General features: G+C 36.2%; 1 protein-coding gene across 3 annotated transcripts; it reads left to right on the forward strand.

Moving 5' to 3' along the window:
• Nucleotides 1–5,610: 5,610 nt before the first annotated feature.
• Nucleotides 5,611–10,419, forward strand: LOC109162920. Of its 3 annotated transcripts, XR_002051175.1 has the most exons (7): nucleotides 5,611–5,742; nucleotides 6,567–7,006; nucleotides 7,361–8,206; nucleotides 8,540–8,784; nucleotides 9,710–9,768; nucleotides 9,844–9,918; nucleotides 10,009–10,419. XR_002051175.1 is itself a non-coding variant. In XM_019311629.1 (3 exons), the coding sequence occupies exons 2-3, from the start codon at nucleotides 6,608–6,610 to the stop codon at nucleotides 8,162–8,164; spliced, it is 1,203 nt and encodes a 400-aa protein (XP_019167174.1). In that variant the 5' UTR covers nucleotides 5,611–5,742; nucleotides 6,567–6,607; the 3' UTR covers nucleotides 8,165–8,427. The 3 variants fall into 3 exon arrangements, 1 of the variants encoding a protein (XP_019167174.1); XR_002051174.1 differs by having other exon boundaries at nucleotides 9,710–9,918; XM_019311629.1 differs by lacking the exons at nucleotides 8,540–8,784; nucleotides 9,710–9,768; nucleotides 9,844–9,918; nucleotides 10,009–10,419 and having other exon boundaries at nucleotides 7,361–8,427.
• Nucleotides 10,420–21,261: the final 10,842 nt, after the last annotated feature.

Genomic DNA, 21,261 nt, shown 5'->3' on the forward strand with positions numbered 1-21,261 from the left:
ATAGTTGTCTTTGTGCTTTTTTTTTTTTTTTAATAAAAAAAATAAAAGACAACGGTTTTATTTATGCATTGTCATTGGTGTGTTGCCTTTACGTGCACTTTGAATATATACACAATACTTCAAAGACAATGGTTTTTTAAATCCGTAGTCTTTGTGCACTTTAAACACACTTTAACCATTGTCTTTGATATATAAGACTTCGGTTTAAAATTGTTGTCTTTGAGCGTGCTTACAACAACATCGGCTTCAACAACACTCAATAGACAACGGTTTCTAACTATTGTCTTTGAGCGTGCGTGACTTACAAACACACTAGTTTCAACAACAGATTTTTTACCTAAAAGACAACGATTTTTAATTATTGTCTATGTACATTTTTCTTGTAGTGTGTTCACTTTTTGATGTCCCAATAATATTCGTTATATGTTACAGAGTAATTAGCTAATTGTGAAATAGTCAAATGATAGTAGCAAAATAGGGAGTGTACGAGTACGTGCACAATGTCATTCTCAACGAATTGGGATGATTGTACATATTATGCAACAACTAGCAACTAAACGGTTAAAGTAGCTACGAGGTCCCTGTATTATAGTGTTTTGTTCAATTTAGTCCTCATATTTTTATTTTGTTCAATTTAGTCCATGTACTTCCAAAAGTGGTGCAATTAAGGACAATAGTTAGCGATGTTAATATTATTGTTAACTTAGGTTACGTGGCGCTGATGATATTTATATTCCTACTCATATATTACTTTATAAATATTTAAAATTTATTATTTTACCACCAATATATTAAATTAGTATGTCCAAAATAAATAATTACGATCATGTTCGTAATGAGATTTGGACAATTGTCCTTAGTTTTATCACTTTTTAAAGTAGAGGGACTAAATTGAACAGAATAAAGGTACAATGACTAAATTGAACAAAACACTATAGTACAGAGACTTCATAGGTACTTTAACCCAACTAAACATTAGCATTAAAATTAATAAGAAGCTAAGCAATAACAAGCAAAATAGAACAATCACATATTAAAATAGATAAACATAAAATAAATGAAATATGACTTAAGTTATAGAGAATTATTTTCTAGATTTAAGGATTAGGGAAAGGACACACAACCAAATCACTCTTGTGATCATCTAAATCTATACAAGAATTAGGACTAGAAATTACACTACTATCATGATGTATCAATTCCAAATCTTTCAAGCACACAAAACATCAAAAGCCTAATATTTTCCATATTCTCATAGTAGGAAGTAGAGATTATGCAGGAGTGGCTTGGAATATTGATCCAACTCTGGTTATGGCCAAGAATCTTCCAAAAACATGTTAATGAGTGTAGTAACATACTTTCAATAAACTCATTTTTCCTTTGTTTGGTTCATGAAAAACATTTTCCTCAAGAATGTGAAAAACATTTTCCTCAAGAATGAAGAAAACAATTTCCATGGCTTCCCTTTGGTATTTTGTTTTCCATGGAAAACAAGTAGGACAATTATGCCATCACCAACTTTTATTAATTACCATCATTGTTGTTGTTATTATTATTGTGTAGGGGTATAATTGCCTTTATATTCATTATCCCTTACAATTCCAAACTTAACCAAACAATGAAATCAATATTCTCAATAATTTATTTTTTACCAATCAAATCATGTAATTCATCTTCTTGATAATTTCTTTTACATAGAATTTCAATTCTATTTTCCTTCAAATATTTTCTACGAACCAAACAGGCGGTAAAATATATATATATATATATATATATATATATATATATATATATATATATTTTAAAAGGACAATCATAATTATTCCTTGGCAACCAAGTGGCTTATAGTCCACTGGTATCGGATTGCTCCCTTAAGTGGGAGGAGTAAGGTTCGAACCTCAATTGAGGCAATAGTGTGTATATGTAGGGTATCCCCTTCCTTATAATAAAAAAAAAAAAAATTATTCCTTGGCAACCACATCTATCTAACATGGTAAATAGTCTTCAGGAAGACAATCGAGGGTTGTCTTTAAACAAAATCCATAAAAAAAAAAAGTTAAAAAACTAATACTCCGTATCTTGTACATTTGAAATCTATTTGTGCATCCGAAAATCATGTGTTAGCCATATTAGTGACAACTTACTAAATAAATAGCATTTGAGAACAATTGTTTTTTTTTTTTTTTTACTGATTTAAGGAATTCAATATTTTTTTAAAAAAAAAATTGGAGTTTAATTGTACTATTATCTTGACTTAACGAACTTATTTGATATTTTTTCATTTGATTTTGCATTTTTATTATAATACCTAGATTTCATGGATAGAATAACCTTTTTTTTTTTTTGAAAGTTACTGGCTCTATTACATTGTAGTATCTGTTCATATACTTTCTCAACCTACTGAAACACAAAGAACCAATAATGCCTCCACTGAGGCTTGAACTCATAATCTTCCAAATGGAAGTCTAACCCGGGTACCATTGGACCACATAGTCCTGGTCATGGATAGAATAACCTAATTACACTTGAATATATCTTATTTGTATAGAAAAAATTCCGTTCTTGTATAATAACTCTAAATCACATAAAAAAATAAATTATATTAAAAAATCATGTGCACAACATTCTCGACCGAGTGGGCACCTAATACATGTTGATATCCCATAAATAATAAATTATTATCTGTCTTTAATTTTAGGTGCATGTACTAATTTAATTCGTTCCAACTTCCAATTTTATGAATCAAATACTATCAATTGCTTTTATCAAGACATATTAAATTTGTGAATTTATTAATTGCAAGATCATTTCACTATAATTTTGTCTGACTAATAAGCCGAGAGATCCCTACAAATCAAATAAGCACCCTTTCCGAGTTTCGGGTCAAGAAATCTCACTCTAAAATTTTGAGATGTTTGGTAAATAGCCGTTAGTTGATAACTATTCGCTGATTAAGCTAGTGGGTTTGACTAGTTGAAAACATTAGTTGATTGTAAAAATATGTTTGATAAATTGGTTGTTAGCTGATAGCTGATTACATACAAAACGACTTTTTCTAGAAGTTGATCGAAAAAACTGTTTTAAGCAACTTTTTGAATTTTAGTGTTTTGGAACAACAAACTGTTACAAAAAGTTAATTAATCAAACACTTATATTAGTTGTTTAACCAAGTTAAACAGCTAATAGTGATCAAACAAATCAAAATTGACTGATAGGCTAATTATTTTTAATTACAATATAATAAAAAAAATATTATATACAAACCTAAAAATTAATCTTTTCATATACTCCGTACTATATTAATATTCATATTTTGTAAAATAAAATTAATCTAATCAAATATAAAAGAGTTGCTTTTTCGAAGACGAAAAATTAATTGCATTTAATAATATAATCATGCACTTTTCCAATCCACGTCTCGTACCTAGAAAGGTGAAAACGATGTTTTTCTGCACTTATCCTCTTTTTTTTTTTTTTTTTTTTTTTTTTTTTTTTTTTTTCAGTTTTAACTTTTTTGTTCTGTATTTTGTATGTGTAGGATAAGAACAAACACACACTGTTTTCATTTTTTAACTCAAAATTATGAAATATATTAATAAACAAATTCTATCAGTACATAATCTAATTAAAATAAATAAATAAATAAAAGAATAAATCAATCTTTTTCCTATTTATTAATATGTATTTTTGTATACATCTAAATTATAAGCAAGTATGAACAGATACTACATTGTAATAGAGTCAGTAGCATTCAAAAAAAAAAAATTATAAGCAAGTAAGCAACTTATAAATTTTATTAGAGTTAATTTCATCAGAGGTCCCTTGTTTTTGTGGTAATTCTAAATTTAGTCTTTGATTATATTTTTTGTAATTTTACATCCTAGACTATTATTTTTTGGACACTTTTAGTCATTCTCATGATTTTTTTCTATTTTTAGTACCGACATTTTTATCTCTTCATATTTTTGTTTTGTTATTTTTTTAGTTTCAACCAGTTTAATTAGTCTAGAACTTTAGGTAACCTCTGATTTTTAGTAACCATATTTTTCAACCGATTTTTAATAAAGTCCTAAAACAATTAAACCGGTTGAAATCGAAAAAATAACAAAAAAATGAAGAGACAAACATTTCCTTACTAAAAATATGAAAAATCATGAAAAGGACTAAAATAGTTCAAAAAATAATAGTCCGAGATGTTAAATGACAAAACGATAGTCTGAAACTAAATTTAAAATTACCACAAAAAATAAGAGAACTCTGGTGAAATTAACTCATTTTATTATAACCATTCTTTCTATAGTTGTTTTTGAATAGAATATACTTTAAAACTATTTCTTATATAGAAATGTTTTTATAATTTTTATAATTGTTTGAAAATATAAGATTTATAGGTGTTTCAGTGAAAAAAAAAAAAAAAAAAACTGCTTCCTTTACAACTTAGATCGCATTGTCGTATTTCATGTTCAAGACGTTAAGGACAAAATTGTAATCACAAAAATTATTAAAAAATTCCTAGAAAAATGACTTTTTTTAAACGGAGACGTCTTTCATTGATTCGCGATTATTTCTAGTTGGAATGACCCAACATATTCTTTAGCAATAAGGGTTAAATAGGTCATTGAATTACACACGATAATGCAATTAGGCACTGAACTCAAAAAAAAAAAAAAAAAAAACAATAAGTCCCTAAACTAACCAATTTCAAACAATTCTTCCCATTTGAAAGTTTCCAACAGGTCAACAGGTCAACTATCTCCGTGGAAGAAACAATGACAGTAGGAACCAAACCCCAACGCATATACATAATAACACCATTGTAGAGAACGAAGAAGAAGAATAAACGCATGCACCAAAAGGACGATTTTACCCTTGAATTTCACAGCTAACTAACACTAAGATAACGGAAGGACTAATGGTGGAAAAATTTTGATAGTCAAGTGTTACATTTGTCCAAATTAAACGACGAGGACCAAATGTGGAAAATTGTTATATACTCAAAGGACCTTTGGTGGAATTAACTCTTATTTATAATTAGAATGACCCATTCATCTAAAGTCGTAAGAATCTTGTACTTGTTATCTTGCTCTGTACCGTTATATAAAGTATTTATTTTTTTGTAAATTAGTTGATCCATCACGAAAAAATGAGGTATAAGATGAACATAAATGAAATCCAATATCATCAAAAGATCCTTAATCTAGTTACCAGCACCCCCTAAAAAATTATTGAAAAATTCTGAAAAAAAACATTTTTTTTTAAAGGAGACGTCTTTCATCAATTTGAGGTTATTTCTAGTTGGAATGACCAAAATATATACTTTATAAATGAGATAACGTATATCATTGGTTCAAGATTATTTATAATTAAATGACCCATTCATCTAAGTCGTAAGAATCTTGTACTTGTTACCTTGTTATGTACCGTTATATCAGTATTTATTTTACATAAATTAATTGATCCATCACGAAAAAATAAGGTATTATAAATGAAATCCAATACCTAGTTACCAGCACCCCCCCCCCCCCCCGGTCTCCTTCAAGCCCCTCCTCCCTCCCCCCTCCCCCCTCCCCCACTCCCAATATAAATTTGTATTTTCATTTTTTATTTTTCGGAAGCTATTTTTTCATAAACAGGAAAAATAACAAAATACATGAAATAGTCGAAAACAAAATACAAATTATACAGAAACCGAAGCTTCTCTCTTCTCAATTGCTCCTTCCCGATCGAAAATTGCATCTGAAGGTTAGTTGGAGCAGATTAATTGACTCTTTACTACTGTAATTTCGATTTTTTGACGTTTAATTTCTGGATGAATATTGTTTGATTCGAATGCAATTTGACTTGCGTTTGAAATTCGTTTTTTTTCTTTTTTGCAGTTGAGTTTTTCTTGGATTTCTTGATTTCTGAAATTGAGCTTCTGTTTAATATTTTTAGGTGTAGCGTTGTGATTTAATTTTTTTTTTTTTAATACTGTGCAACATGTTTGTCTGCTTGTTTTGATTTTGTTGTCATAATTAGCTGTGAATATTTTGGTTGTTTATTTAAGGAAACAATAAACAAAAATTTAAGATTTCTGATATTTGGTTATTTTCTTATATATATCTGTTCAGTATTTATAAGCTTTTCCAATGTATTTCTGTATGTGCACTGAAATGTAAGCATTTTAAATGCATACATACATGACAGACAGGCATATGTATATTTCTGTTGCAATCTGTTTGTTTATGGACTGTGTGTATACATTTTACAGGTCTTGATGTATGGAGTACAAAAGATGATTTCTTTTTTTATTTTTTGTTTGTTGTTGTTTACCCATATTATTCAGTAGAAAATGTCATGATTGTTCAAATTTGATCTACAAAGGATACATACTTTGGTAGGTAATATGTATGCTTATTAATATAACACTTGTTAATGTAGCAGTTAAAGTTTTCCTTCTTTGGTTAACGATCCATATCGTGAGGTCTGTGTAAATTTGATTGGAAAATTATGGTAGTGAATTCAATCATTTGAATTACGAACTGTATACGTTGTTGCCTTTACTAATTCTTTTGAATCAATAACAGGTTTGTTTCTGCACATTGGAATTGACAATCGGTATTGCGTGATGATGCGATACAAGAAAGGGAATTTGGTGGAAGTCTTGAATGAAAACGAGTTACCCTCTGGTTCTTGGCGTTGTGCGGAGATTGTCAGGGGCAACGAAGAGAATTATATTGTCAGGTACAGTACGAGTGATATATCAGAAGCGGTTGTGGAAAGGGTGTCTAGGAAGTTAATTAGGCCTTGCCCCCCTCTAGTTGAATTTTCAGAGAACTGGATGCCTGGGGATGTGGTTGAGGTGTTTCTCAGCTTCACTTGGAAAATGGCAACAGTGTCTAAGGTGATAGGGAAGGACCACGTTTTAGTCCGGTTGGTTGGATCCGCAAATGGATTCAAAGTTAAGAAATGTAACATTCGCGTGAGACAGTCATGGAAGGATGGTCAGTGGGCCATAGTTGGAAAGGTAGTTCTATTAGAGATCTATCTGTTTTTTTTTAGATGTTCTCAAGTACTTCACGACATTCATAACTTCCTATCTTCACGAATTTCACATTGCATCTGCACGCAGGTCATGCCCACATATGGAGTTGTATAGCATTTGAGATTAAACATTTTCCCTTATTTGTGCATTTGTTTTTGTAAGCAGCTTACGTTACTATTATTCTTGCTATTGTTGCCGTTGGTTGTTATTATAATTATTATCATTATTATTATTTGCTTTTGTTGCATTATGATTGATCTTGGGCAACCAGTTTCTTTACCTTAACCTTGACCTTGTTCATTAATTTTTCTTTTCGTGTTGATTTCTGGCATGCAGGGTCTGGCTCAGAAGTACAATAGGATTTCAGGCTTCCAATCCATGGGAATAACGCCAAGAATAGGTTTCCATGGAAAACAAGACCATGCACTTAATAATGATGTGAAATTTCATGAATCTTATATTGGTAAGTCGAGAACTTTAAAGAGAGGACTACCATATTGTGATTCTCAGACAGAAGCTAATAATGGGATTGCCCAGAAATATAGAGTGATTGAGAAGGAGGGTGGACGGTGTCGAGGGATTGCTGCACATTATTCTCCATTACATGGAAAGGTAGGCAACAGCCCTTTAACTGGAAAAGTGCTGGTTGCAAAGGAAAGACATTTTATTGAAAACCATAGAAGAAGTAGTCTTTATGAATTGGAAGTGGAGAGGACAAAAGCAATTGAGGTGGTGTCACATGCAATGCCAATGGAATCTAATGATGCTGACAGTATCTCTAGCTCTGTTGGTAGTTGTAGCATTGCTAGCAACAATATGTCTACATCACATTGCAAGTTGTTAGTAGGTTTTGCAGACGACATTCAAGAACACTCAAGTGATGCTGAATCGGTGCAAGAGTCATGCAATCGCCGAGGAAACTGTTTCCCTACCTCCAGAGAGTTGGCCACAGAAATCCATAGGTTAGAGTTGTATGCATATCGTGCTACTATGGAGGCGCTGTATGCTTCAGGACCTTTAAGTTGGGAACAGGAAACATTGATTACAAATCTTCGCATTTATCTCAATATATCAAATGATGAGCATTTGTTGGAGTTAAGGAATTTAATATCTAATGCATCAAGCTTTTCCATTAGCTGACAGAGAACTGGCATTTATGAATTTGTCTTTTATGATCCTTCTGTAAGAATCCTTTTTTGTTTTGCAGTTAGATGGCTTCTGATCAATGTAAAAAGCAAAATGAAATATGGTTTACTCTTAGCTATACTTTCTGTTTATAAAATTGAGCCTATTCTAGATTCAGTTAGTTATGTAAGAACTTTTTAAGCATTGTAGAATTTCTCTTACTATCTCTATTTCTATGAACAAGTTTCATCTAGTTTAGAATGCACATTATATTTTCAGTGTTTCCTTTTGCATGAGTTCAACTTTCTTCTATCCTGTAAGGAACTTTTAGAATCCTATTGGCAGCGTACAGTTTCATGATATTGTTGGTGCTTCCTCTGTATTTTCCAGGCCCAGAGTTTATGGCCTGCAATTCTGCTACCAAATTCCTGGGTGATGCTGGGATTTGCCTCTTTTCTCTTCATGTAGATGATCTGGCAATGTCAGCATCAGATCCAGTAGGAAGGAAATAGCAGTAGCTATCCATGTTACTGACAGTGTAACATGATTGCTGAATTGATTCTGTGGCTCTATGAAAGTATGAAGCAGAAATACCTTGCTGAAATATTGGGGATTGGTTTCATCACTGTTCCATGGTATGTTCTGTTTTGTGAACATTTAAGAAATTAAGCCAGAGCCATTACTCTCTTTGGCATTATATATTTATTTCTATTGCCATTTTCTGCCTGCATGTTTGAGAACTCTACAGTGCTATTGGTCATAGAAACAAGCAACTTTGAATTCACATAGTAACACTGTCAAAGACATCCATGTAGGATGATGAGTTTATGACAACCCACCAAGGACTTTTACCAATAACGATACTGTTTACTGACTCCATCTAAAGACATTGGCATCCAATCTGATAGGTCTACTGAGAAAGAAAAAGCAGAAGTGTCACTTATTAAAGAAATGAGTGTTCTGCATAGTTTTCTCTTTGTTTCTGATTATTTGCATCTCCATTATTTTAATGGGGTTGTTGCAATGAGATCTCAAAGACATATATTGAGCAAAAGGTTTCTGTGTATGAAGGCTATATTCTGTTATAATATCACGAGAGCAATATAAGGAGTATAAATATTCACAAGTAGACATCATTTGGGAGTAGTACATCAGAATGCACGACGTAAAAAACTTCTATAGATAAGAGTCCTAATAGTTGCTAATTAGCATGTTCTTTTTGCTGGTGGCGGAGTTGTTAGCTCACTTTTTATGCTTAATATATCAAGTATGATCCTCTTCTTATGACTTTAACTTGCCTTCTCTTTTCATGAATGTGTATTGTATTTATATTTGTTTCAAGTGAGATGAGTCCCATCTTAATCTGAATCTTTTGTTCTTGATACTCGAAAGGGAGAGCCACGTAGCTCATTATTCCAGATGGTGATTACTTTCATAATAGCTTAGACTTTCATGCATTCTCCTAAACCCATTCTCATACTCTGGTTTGTATGGAAATCTAATGGTTTTAGAGAAAATAATTTTATTGACATGAAATCCTAAAATTGTTTGGTTGCACAGGCTGGATTGGTATGATGAGATTGCACTGCACTGCACTTGCTTTAGCAAGGATGGACTTGGTATACACCTTCTTGGCTCGCACATCACAATTTTGGCATATGGTTTCTGATTTTTTTTCTGATTATACATTCCAGGTCGATGAATGATTGCATTGCACTAGCCTTAGCAAGCATAGACTTGATTCTTCGAGGCCATGCCTATCTTGAGAGGTTGACTCGTTGATAAGCAAGCATTGACATGAAGCGACTGTCATGCAATTTTGGGTTATGGTTTCTTATTATTTCCAATTATATTTCCAGGTTGATGAATGATTGCATTTAGCAAGCATAGACTTGTAAATCTAGTCTAGCAATTTGGTTCTTCGAGGCCATGCCTATCTCAAGAGGTTGGGTCGTTGATAAGCAAGCATTGACTTGTAAGACCGTCATCTATCGTAAGATGGCCATGGCAAATGCAACTAGAAAATGTCATGTCCTTTTTGCTTTTACCAGTGTAAAGAGGATTTTGGACAGGCTAAATGGAGAATTCAACATATGAGTTGTACATGATTTTGGTTCTATCAAATTCTAAGCAAATCATCTTTGTATGATTGGCACAACCATGTGATTATGCCTCCTATCTCATGGAATGATCAAGTGTATATAAGTAAATCTAGGCTTGGCTTGTGATGATTTCATGATCTAAGTCATGCCTGATTATTATTGATTAAATTTTGATGCTTTTCATGACACATCCTCTTATAGCTTGTCACAAATATGCCTCGAAAAGGGAGGTCGAGCGAGTGGAGCATGATTCTTGTATCAAAAGGTCAAGAGTCAATTCTTGCCAACACTCTCGATTGAGCCCATTGCACATGGTTTTCCTAATGCAGTTACTCCTCCTATGTGCTTTGCGGGGTTTAACAAGTACACACTCTCGTATAATCGCCGTAGGATATAAATATATCTTAGTTTTCAAACGTTGTGTATTATATTTACTCTCCTGTTTTATTTTATATGTTTAATTCGGTTAACGAGACTTGACTAAAGTTATTTTTTAATTCAATTTTTCATCATATTCAGTTTAGTATTAATATACAAAATTTATATATTTAAAAATTAAACTAAAAGCATTATTAAATACTAAAAAAATTAAATTTTAAAATAAGTAAAAATACTTAAGAAAATAAATAAAGAAAGAGTTGGTTTGACCCATTAATAATAAATAGAACATGTAACATAGGGTAGGAGTATTAGTTAACTAGTGATAATAACACACACACACACATTATATATATATATATATATATATATATATATATATATATATATATATATATATATATATATATATATATATATATAGAGAGAGAGAGAGAGAGAGAGAGAGAGAGATGAGTTCAAATGAGGACCACTATATTATAGAGGACTGTGCGGACTGGTGTAGTCGTGTGCCATTAGTCTATATGTCGTGTGTCTGGCCTAATGTAGTCGTGTGTCACAATTTGGGCAAATTATGCCCTGGACCCGTGTCCACATTGAATTGTGGACATGGGCCCAAAACGACGTCGTTTTTAAAAAAAAACGCGTCATTTAGTTAAAAAAAAAAAATTCGCGCGCGTTTTGCCGTTAACGACGTTATTTTTTTTTTTTTGGATTATGAATGTACAGTTATGCCGTTATGAATGTATAGTTATGCCGTTATGAATATACAGTTATGCAATTATGAAATTATGAACACAGAGCTCTAACATTATGAACTTACAATTATGAACATATATAGTGATAAAATTATGACCATGGAGCTTTAAAATTGTGAATATAGAGCTTCGAAGATTATGAATGTACAGTTATGGAGTTATGAATGTACAGTTATAGAGTTATGAATCTACAGTTATGGAGTTATGAATCTACAGTTATGAGATTATGAATCTACAGTATGGAATTATGAATGTACAGTTATTGATCAAATTATGAACAAAGAGCTCTAACATTATGAACTTACAATTATGAACATATAGTGATAAAATTATGAACATAGAGCTCTAAAATTGTGAACATAGAGCTTCGAAAATTATGAATGTACAATTATGGAGTTATGAATGTACAGTTATGGAGTTATGAATGTACAGTTATAGAGTTATGAACGTACAGTTATGGAGTTATGAATGTATAGTTATTAACATATAGTAATAAAATTATGAACATATACTCTTACAATGAAGCGGTCTGAAAAAAAAAAAAAAAAAAAAAAAAAAAAAAAAAAAAAAAAAAAAAAAAAGGTAACAGTGCCGTGTCCAGCAAGCATGCTGGACACGGGTCCAACGCATAACGATTGCACAATTTGTATGTTGTGTGTGATGGCTACCCGATATTTGGGCCTAGTTGGCCCGCCTAGCCTCGATTGGCCCACCTAAACTCAAATTAAACTAGTCGTTAACCCATATTAATCTCCTAATTATTACCCCTCAATTCCTAACCCCCCTAATTATCTACACATAAAGTCCTATTAAAACACCTATTTACTTACCTCATCATAACCTACCATTTGTTGCCCCATTTACTACCCATCAATACCCTACTAAATTTTCCAACGGACACTTTTTGGATTAGCTAGCTATAAGAAGGAGAAGAAGAGCACGAGGAGGGGGCATCTCATTCATCTTCACAGGGGAGGGCTCTCCCAAGAAGACCACCTACTATTCTTTCTTAGGAAGCCATATCAATCTTCCACAACCAGTCTCCCCCCTACTAGAAAATTCTTCTTACACTACTCTCCCAAGAAGACTCCACTCATCACACATGAAGAAGACTCAATTCAAGGCTAGAAAGAAGAAGATATAGCTTTATTCTTACATTACTACGTGTACAAAATAGCTCTACAATATGTACAAAAACACCTACAAAATACATAGTGAATTTAGGCTTGACACCACCCAAATTAAAAAGGCCTGTGGTTTTCACCTTTCGGTTTCCACGTAAAAAATCATCGAGCCCATATTGTTAGTAGCTTTATTTGAACGGTGAATCCACCAACCACGGTTGTGTTGGACCTTCGAGGGCCCAAAAACCCTAAAGCACAAGCCTCACGCACCTTAAGCACAAGCCTCACGTATGTTAAGTACAAGCCTCACGCATATTAAGCACAAAAACACAGGCACATTAAGTTTTAAAAACAACTCACATTAAGTACACACTCACGAACATTAAGTATAAAACTCATGCAGCTTAAGCACACGACTCACGCACATTAAGCACAAAACTCACGCACATTAAGCATAAAACTCATGCACTTTAAAGTTTCAACAACAACTCACACAACAACTCACATTAAGTACACACTCACGCACATTAAGCACAAAACTCATGCACATTAGGCACAAAACTCACGCACCTTAAGTACAAAACTCACACACATTAAACATTACACACTCACTCACATTAAGCACAAACCTCACGCACGTTGATACGACCGCCCCGCAGTTGTATCGAATGTTCTTTTTCAAGTAAAGAACATAGAAACTCCAAAAGAAACTAAGACAAGAATATGTTCTTCATTGCCTTCCTGACACTTATTACATGATATTTATAAGGGAAAGAGTATAAAAACAATCTAACCAGAAGAAACTACTGAGGCAAGCTAACCACATAATCTCCAAACTTGACTGGAACTTTCCGCGATCTTTTCGGTCTACCACTTCCCACCCTAATTGCTCGCTCTTCCTCCGCATGCACCTCACCTGCAGCTTCCACATCATTCTGACTCACTCCAGTAGTCGTAATAGTCGTATCAATATTCCCTCTCGTGGAAAACACCTTGTCCTCAAGGTGGAAGTCGGGCCAAACATCGGATAACACATCCACAAGAACCCACACAGCTTCTTCAGAAGGACAGTCAGCTTAGTGCACCAAGACCTGCCTCTCTAACAGGCCATTTCTCAAGACCTGGCGCTCACCCTCGAGCAGTGGTACTAACGGGGCTTCTACGGTGAGGTCAGCTGGCAACGAGCGGGGAGCATCCTGGAGAGCACCCCGAAAAGGCTTGAGAAAGGAGATATGAAATACGGGGTGTATTTTTGATTCCGCCAGCAACTGTAAACGATAAGCCACAGCACCCACCCGTTCCAACACTTTGAACGGACCAAAAAATTTGACACTAAGCTTCGGGAACGGCCGTTTGGCTACAGAGGATTGCCGAAAAGGTTGAAGCTTTAGCCAAACAATGTCACCAACTTTAAATTCATCATCTCTACGCTGCCGCTTAGCTTTTTGAGTCATCCTGTGTTGCGCGTTCAGTAAATTAGTCTTAAGCTGGTTCAATAATTCATTGCGCTCCCAAAGCAAGTCATCTAGAGCCTGAATATTAGTGGAATTTCGAATATAATACGGAATAGTGGGCGGCAGCCGCCCATACAATGTTTGGAAGGGACTCATCTGCAAACTGAGATTGAAGCTAGAGTTGTAACTAAATTCAGCCCAACTCAATAATGATGCCCATGACTTCGACCTTTCCATAGCAAAAGCTCGGAGATACTGCTCAAGTCCCCTATTCACCACCTCAGATTGACCATCCGTTTGGGGGTGATATGATGTACTATGTTTAAGGAGCGTTCCACTTAATTCAAATAACTTCTTCCAAAATGTACACATAAAAATTCGGTCCCGATCCGACACAATACTAGTCGGGAAGCCATGGTGTTTAATAACAATGTCCACAAACAATTGAGCTGCCCTCATGGCTGTAAAATGAGTGGGGAGGGCTCCAAAATGTGCGTATTTAGTGAGTCTATCAACCACTACCATGACAACAGTGAAACCGTGAGAGAGCGGCAAACCGACAATAAAATCCATTGTTAACTCATCCCAAACTCGATCTGGAACTGGCAATGGTTGTAGCAGTCCCATCGGTGGTTGGGTTGTGTATTAGATTTGTTGGCAGGTAAGGCAAGATGCGACATAGGATTCGACGTCCTGACGCATTTTTGGCCAATAAAACATCCCTGCGAGTCGTACCAAAGTCCGTTTAACTCCTGAGTGTCCCGAAATTTTTGAAGCATGAAATTCTTGCAGTAAAACATTTTTGAGAGAAGAGTGAGGGCTAATATAATACCGATATCGATAGAACAACATCCCATTACTCCGGGAAAAATCAGATGAGCGTACCCCCTCCTCCATACGACGATGTAACTCTTTCATATCGTCCAGTTGTGAGTTTACATGCTGGAGGATCTCCCAAAACTCCGAGACAGGACGACTAGAAATTTGCATCACCGTAGCTTCCTCATGCATGCGAGATAGAGCATCACCGGGTGTATTTTCCTTGCCCGGCTTGTATTCTATTTTGAAGTCATAACCCAACAACTTGTGGACGAATTTGTGTTGTTCTGGAGTCAAAACCACCTGCTTAAGCAGTTCTTTAAGACTATGGTGATCCGTTCGAACAACGAAAGTAGTACCAGGAGATAGTATCGCCACTTTCGTACGGCCTCCGTTAGGGCCTGCAACTCCTTAGAATAAGTGGATGTGGCCTGCCACCTTGGACCCATTTTTTTACTAAAATATGCGACTGGATGTTCATTTTGTAAGAGGACTCCCCCCATTCTAGAGTTTGATGCATCCACCTCCAAAACAAAAGGAAGTGTAAAGTCTGGTAGGTTGAGCACGGGAGCAGCTGCCAGTGTATCTTTGAGGCGACAAAAAACATCATTTGCCTCAGGTTCCCACCGAAATTTGTCATTCCGTAGGAGGTCTGTAAGAGGAGATGCGATGGTAGAGAATGATTTGATAAACCGCTTATAATATCCTGCTAACCCGAGGAAGACCCGAAGTTGTTTGAAGCTTGTCGGACTGGCCAACGAAGAACAACTTCAATTTTGTTAGGGTCCATCCTTATGTTACCATGGGATATGATATGTCCAAGATATTCAACCGAATCTTGACAAAAAATGCATTTGAACATTTTTAGATGGAATTGATTTGAGACTAAGCAAGAAAATACTTGCTGCACATGAACTTCCACTGTGTGGCTATATATAAGTATGTCATCAAAAAACACAGTGACAAACTTATGCAAGAAGGGTAGAAATAGGGCGTTCATGGTAGCTTGAAAAGTGGACGGAGCATTAGTTAGTCCCAAAAGGCATAACTACGAATTCGTAATGACCTTCATGTGTTCGGAACGCCATTTTAAAAATATCCTCTTCCACCACACTGATTTGGTGATAACCCGCCTGTAAATCCAATTTGGAAAAGATAGTGGCTCCCCCAAATTCATCAAATAATTCCCCAGTTGTGGGGATGGGAAAGTTATTTCGCACTGTCAGAGCATTTAATGCCCCATAGTCAACACAAAAGCAGTACGTCCCATCTTTTTTTCGAACCAACAAGATAGGTGAGGAAAAAGGGCTTTGGCTAGGCCTAATGATTCCCTAGTCCAGCATTTCCTTCACCATCTTCTCTATTTCAGACTTTTGGAAATATGGGTAACGTTAGGGCCGTACATTAACAGGTTTTGTATTTGGCAACAAATGTATTTTATGGTCTATAGGTTGGGAGGTGGCAACCCCTTTGGAGGTTCAAATATATGGGAGAACTTTGTTAAGAGGTCTTGAAAAGGCTTGGGTAAACTTTCGGGTGCATGAGATGTGTCTGGACATGTCGGGAAAGTTTGATAGAGCAGAAAGGTAGCATGAACTTCTCCATGAGTCACCATTGCTTGTAATTGGGTAAAGGAAATGGGGTGGGTTTGTAAAGCAGATTCTCCTGAAAGTAACACATTTCTTTTTCCCATTTATGAATTCCATTGTGTTCATCGAGTAATTATGGGCAACACGTCCAAGTCTTTGCAACCACTGGATACCCAATACTATATAGGGATGGCAATGGGTCGGGTGTGGGTCGGGGAGGGCTACATCCATCACCCGACCCACCTTATATTTTCTCCACCCTCCCCCACCCCCAACCCGCATCGGGTGGACTTTTTCAAAACCCACCCCCACCCCCACCGGGTGCGGGTGCCCACTACGGGTACCCACTACTTATAATCTTATTATTTTTTTAAAAAAAAAAAAAATTAAATTACTTACACATAATAAAATAATAAAATTTATTAGTTATACTAAAACATAAAATAATAGAAATATTTAAATATAATAACTAAATTGTTAATTTTTAAAAATAAACTTAGTAGTTTAGATATAAAAAATAGTAAAAATTTACATAAAGTTATAGAAACTCTTATAAATAACTACATGGTAGGTCGGGTGGGGTTCTAGGCGGGTTTTGTACATAAAACCCGAATCCAACCCGACCCACCGCGGGTTTACTTTGTTAAGACCCACACCCGACCCATCACCCACTACCACCCAAAAAAACCCGACCCACGCGGGGTGGATTCGGGTGGATATCCGCGGGGCGGATTGAAATTGCCATCCCTAATACTATATCGGGGCCCACAATCGGCAGTACATTCAGATCTAAGTGGAAGGAGTTGCCTTGCATGAATATATTGACACCCCGACACACATACTAACATGTCAAAGTATCTCCGTTGCCAACATAGACTTTGAACGGCTTAATTGGTGTTGTGGCCAACTGCAGCTTTTCAGCTATGGTGGGGGTGTATAAAGTTATGCGTACTCCCACTATCGATCAATACCAGGCAAGATTGCTTGTTTATTTTTCCAATTAGCCTCAAAGAACGGGGACTACCCGGACCTGCGAGTGTGTTGAGCATGGAGATGTCACCTGTAACAACTTCACCTCCAGAAAGTTCTGTCTCAACCCCTTGGACTACCTCTTCTGTAGCATCATCTTCATCAGTTCCAACTAATAAAAGAAAACGCCCTCTGCAACGATGCACAGGTGTGTACTTTTGATCACAATGGAAACACAACCCTTTGTCCCTTCTTTCTCGTATCTCAGCGGCGGTAAACTTCTTGATAGGTAGTGCTGGTGCAGGCGTCACATTCGGTGGCGGTGTAGCAGAACTCGGAACTTGAGGAATGCTGGTAGTCCGAGGTTGCCACCGATGTTTTCCCAACGTCGTCTGCAACCGTGGGTTTCCCCGATTAACCATGCGGGTTTCAGCCAGAATCTCTGCATGTCGGGCTTCATGAGCTTTAGCCAATCTGAATGTAGCAGCAACTGTGCTGGGCCTGGCCATTAAAAACTCCCTCTTCAGGTGAGGTTTTAGACCTCCAATGATGTAGGAGACCGGCTGGGCCTCAGACACACCCGTAACTCTATTCATTAAGTTTTCAAACCTGGCTTGAAACTCCATTACGTCCCCAATTTGTGTGAGTTTTGCCAATTCCACAAGCGGGTCTTCGTATTGGCTAGACCCGAATCGTTGTTCAATGTTTTCAAGGAACTCGTGCCAACCGTAGATTATGCGATTGCTCTTCATCCACTGGTACCATTCAGAGGCGTCTCACTCTAAACAGAATCCTGCCATTTGCAGACGGTGAGGTTCCGGTGTTTGGTGATAGTTAAAATACTCCTGAATCTGGAAGGGCCGTCGCTGGGGGTCGGTGTTGTCAAATTTAGGTATGTCTAGTCGCATGCTTCCGAGCTTGGATGTGTGCGGCGCCCCATCAGACCACCCCTCTGGTGTGGTGATGAGTTCATTTGGAGGGGATAGGGGATGTGTATGCCCTCTTCCTTCAGATGTTGATGCATGGCCTTTCCCTTTGTCTGTTTGTTTTAGTGTTTCACTGGTCGCAATTGCAGTCCGAAGCTGCTCTGTGAACTGGGTTTGCAGCCTCTGTTCCATTCCATCAAATAGTTGTTGGAGGCTCTGTAGAGTGATAGGGGGTTCTGGTAATTCGGTCATGGCAAGATATTGGTCGGGGGTGCTTTCAATGAAAGCACCAATTTAATACGACTGCCCCGCGGTTGTATCGAATGTTCTTTTTGGAGTAAAGAACACAGAAACTCCAAAAGAAACTAAGAAAAGAATATGTTCTTCATTGCCTTCCTGACACTTATTACATGATATTTATAAGGGAAAGAATATAAAAACAATCTAACCAGAAGAAACTATTGAGGCAAGCTAACCACATAATCTCCAAACTTGATTGGAACTTTTCGCGATCTTTTCGGTCTACCACTTCCCACCCTAATTGCTCACTCTTCCTCCGCATACACCTCACTTGCAGCTTCCACATCATTCTGACTCACTCCAGTAGTCGTAATAGTCGTATTAGTCGTATCACACGTTAAGCACAATACTCACGCACCTTAAGTACAAATCTCACGCACATTAATCACCCACACAACCGCACGGGAAGCATTCAACCGCACCTGAACCTTTCACGATATATATATATATATATATATATATATATATATATATATATATATATATATATATATATATATATATATATATATATATATATATATATATATATATACATATAGAATTACATTCAAGTAAAAACACCCCTTAAAATAAAAACTTGTGGACAAATATAGGTTGTTGGATTTGAAGATTCGATGGTCTTGATTGGATCATCCGCGCCAAGTGTTTGTACGTTAAGCTAATTCTGTTTTTATGTTTAGGGGGTATTTGTGGTATTTTCTATACATTATTAACCTTGTCTAATTATTCCACACCAAACACACACGCATTACATCTCTCTCCCTCCATCCCGCGTTCGTCTCTCTCCCTGTGCGTAGGAGGCGTCTGGAATCACGTCGTCTTCGCTTCTTCTTCCTTCGTTTTACTCTTCCATGTAGCAATGGTAGTCGGTGGGGACCGCGGTACATCGAAGAGGCGGAGACCACCGGTTGGAGCTGTCGGCCGAGATACTTTTCGTAGCCATTGTCGTCATTTTTTATGGGTTATTGTGGGTTGTGCTTTTTTTTTTTTTTTTTTTTTTCTTTTTCATTGGGGGTTTGGTTATTTGTAGTCCTTTCCGTCGTTTATGGGGTGGGGGGGGGGGTGGCTGGTGGCTGCCGGAGTTTGTCATGATTTTGAACCTAGGGTTTTTTATTTTGGGTGTGTTTGCATGGATCATAGGTATTAATTGCCAATAGATTTTAGTTTTGATGGATTAGAGGTGTTTCTGTGCTGTTTTTTTTTTTTTTTTTTTTTTTTTCATTCCTCTGTTGTGAGCTAGAGGTTGGGTGGGTTGCTTGGTGGTGATGAAATGTGTTGTGTTTGGATACTCCATCAATTTATGTTGTTGTTTTGAGAAAGAAGAAATCATTTTCACTCAACATAATGAACTATAATGGGTTATGAAATGTGGTTCATTTAGTATTTGAACACTCACATAAGAATTTGAGCATCTTAATTTTGTATCAGAATGCAATGTCATTCTAGAAGTAATAAATTATTCATTCGCATAGCTCAAAGGCCCAGAATATAATCTTACATTAATACGAATTGTTTCTCCTCTTAATCAGTCTTGTTTTGTTTTCGTACGTTCACTTGTTATGTGACGAAATGGTCTACATAATTTTTTTTCTCGATGTGTGCTAGCAGGTCAGGTAATCTGTGCACTCAGTGTTTTTTGTTATCACTGTCTTCTCCTATGGTTGAGGTTGTGTGCTAGCATGTGTATGTACGTGTGCGCGGCAGTTTGGTGGGCGTTTGTGATGTTTTTTTAGGGCATGGTCTTGTAATTTGGATCTTTCATTTTTTTCGAGTTAAATGGTTTATATGTATTTGTTTCTTCTTTTGTGCTCGACGTTTGACTGTAAATGTGCTCGTCCGTGTAGATATCGTGTTTTTTGTCATTTTTTGAGCTCTTTTTACTTGTTTTTTGTCAGGGTGTTTAAAGGTCAATGTTGTGAGTGATCTTACGGTGTCGGTTGGACTAGTTTGTGTGGCTCCGGTGCTTGTTTGGAATCTAAGCGTTTGCAGATGGCTTGGCGGGATTCAAAGAATAAGATTGATTGTGGGATCTTTCTTATGCGCCACATGGAGTCGTATGTCGGGCAGCGTGTCCCTGATTGGGATTGTGGTCTAGTAAAGGGGGACACGACGACTCTGCACAAGCTCAGGCTGCGTTACATGAAGGAGCTTGTGGTTTCGGACCATAATTTGCATCGTTCGGGCGACCTTTCTCGTGCGTATCAGTCGCTATCAACTCCTCTTCCATCCGCTTAGAGATGTTGGCTATTTAGTTAGTTCTTTTTTTTTTTTTTATTTGTGGTGTGATATGCGTAGTTATACTGCAAATTGTGCTCACTTTAATTTTTGGTCTTACTAAACCTTTTCACACCGCTACGTTTAATTTTGCGAGCATCTGCTTGTGCGCATATTTGGTTTTGATGATACTGTAACGGTTCACACGTCGTCATTAATTTACGGTAACACTTTTTTTAGCTTCGGTAAGTTTCTTGTGAGTGTTGTGCTAGTTTATATCTGTGTCATGCGCTATTAATACAGTTCTTGCTTATTCTCATTCTTAATATACTTAGTTTCTGGCACGTTACGTTTTGTACTACCCTCCAGCGTCCGTGCGCGTATATATTCTTGTGTGTGCGCAGTAGTTTGGTGTAACTATTTTTTTTATTTTTTTTTTTGCAAATTGCGAACGATCAGACATGGTCCACGGTGAG

The sequence above is a fragment of the Ipomoea nil genome, unplaced genomic scaffold (assembly GCF_001879475.1).
Source record: "Ipomoea nil cultivar Tokyo-kokei standard unplaced genomic scaffold, Asagao_1.1 scaffold2964, whole genome shotgun sequence".
NCBI classification, from domain to species: domain Eukaryota; kingdom Viridiplantae; phylum Streptophyta; class Magnoliopsida; order Solanales; family Convolvulaceae; genus Ipomoea; species Ipomoea nil.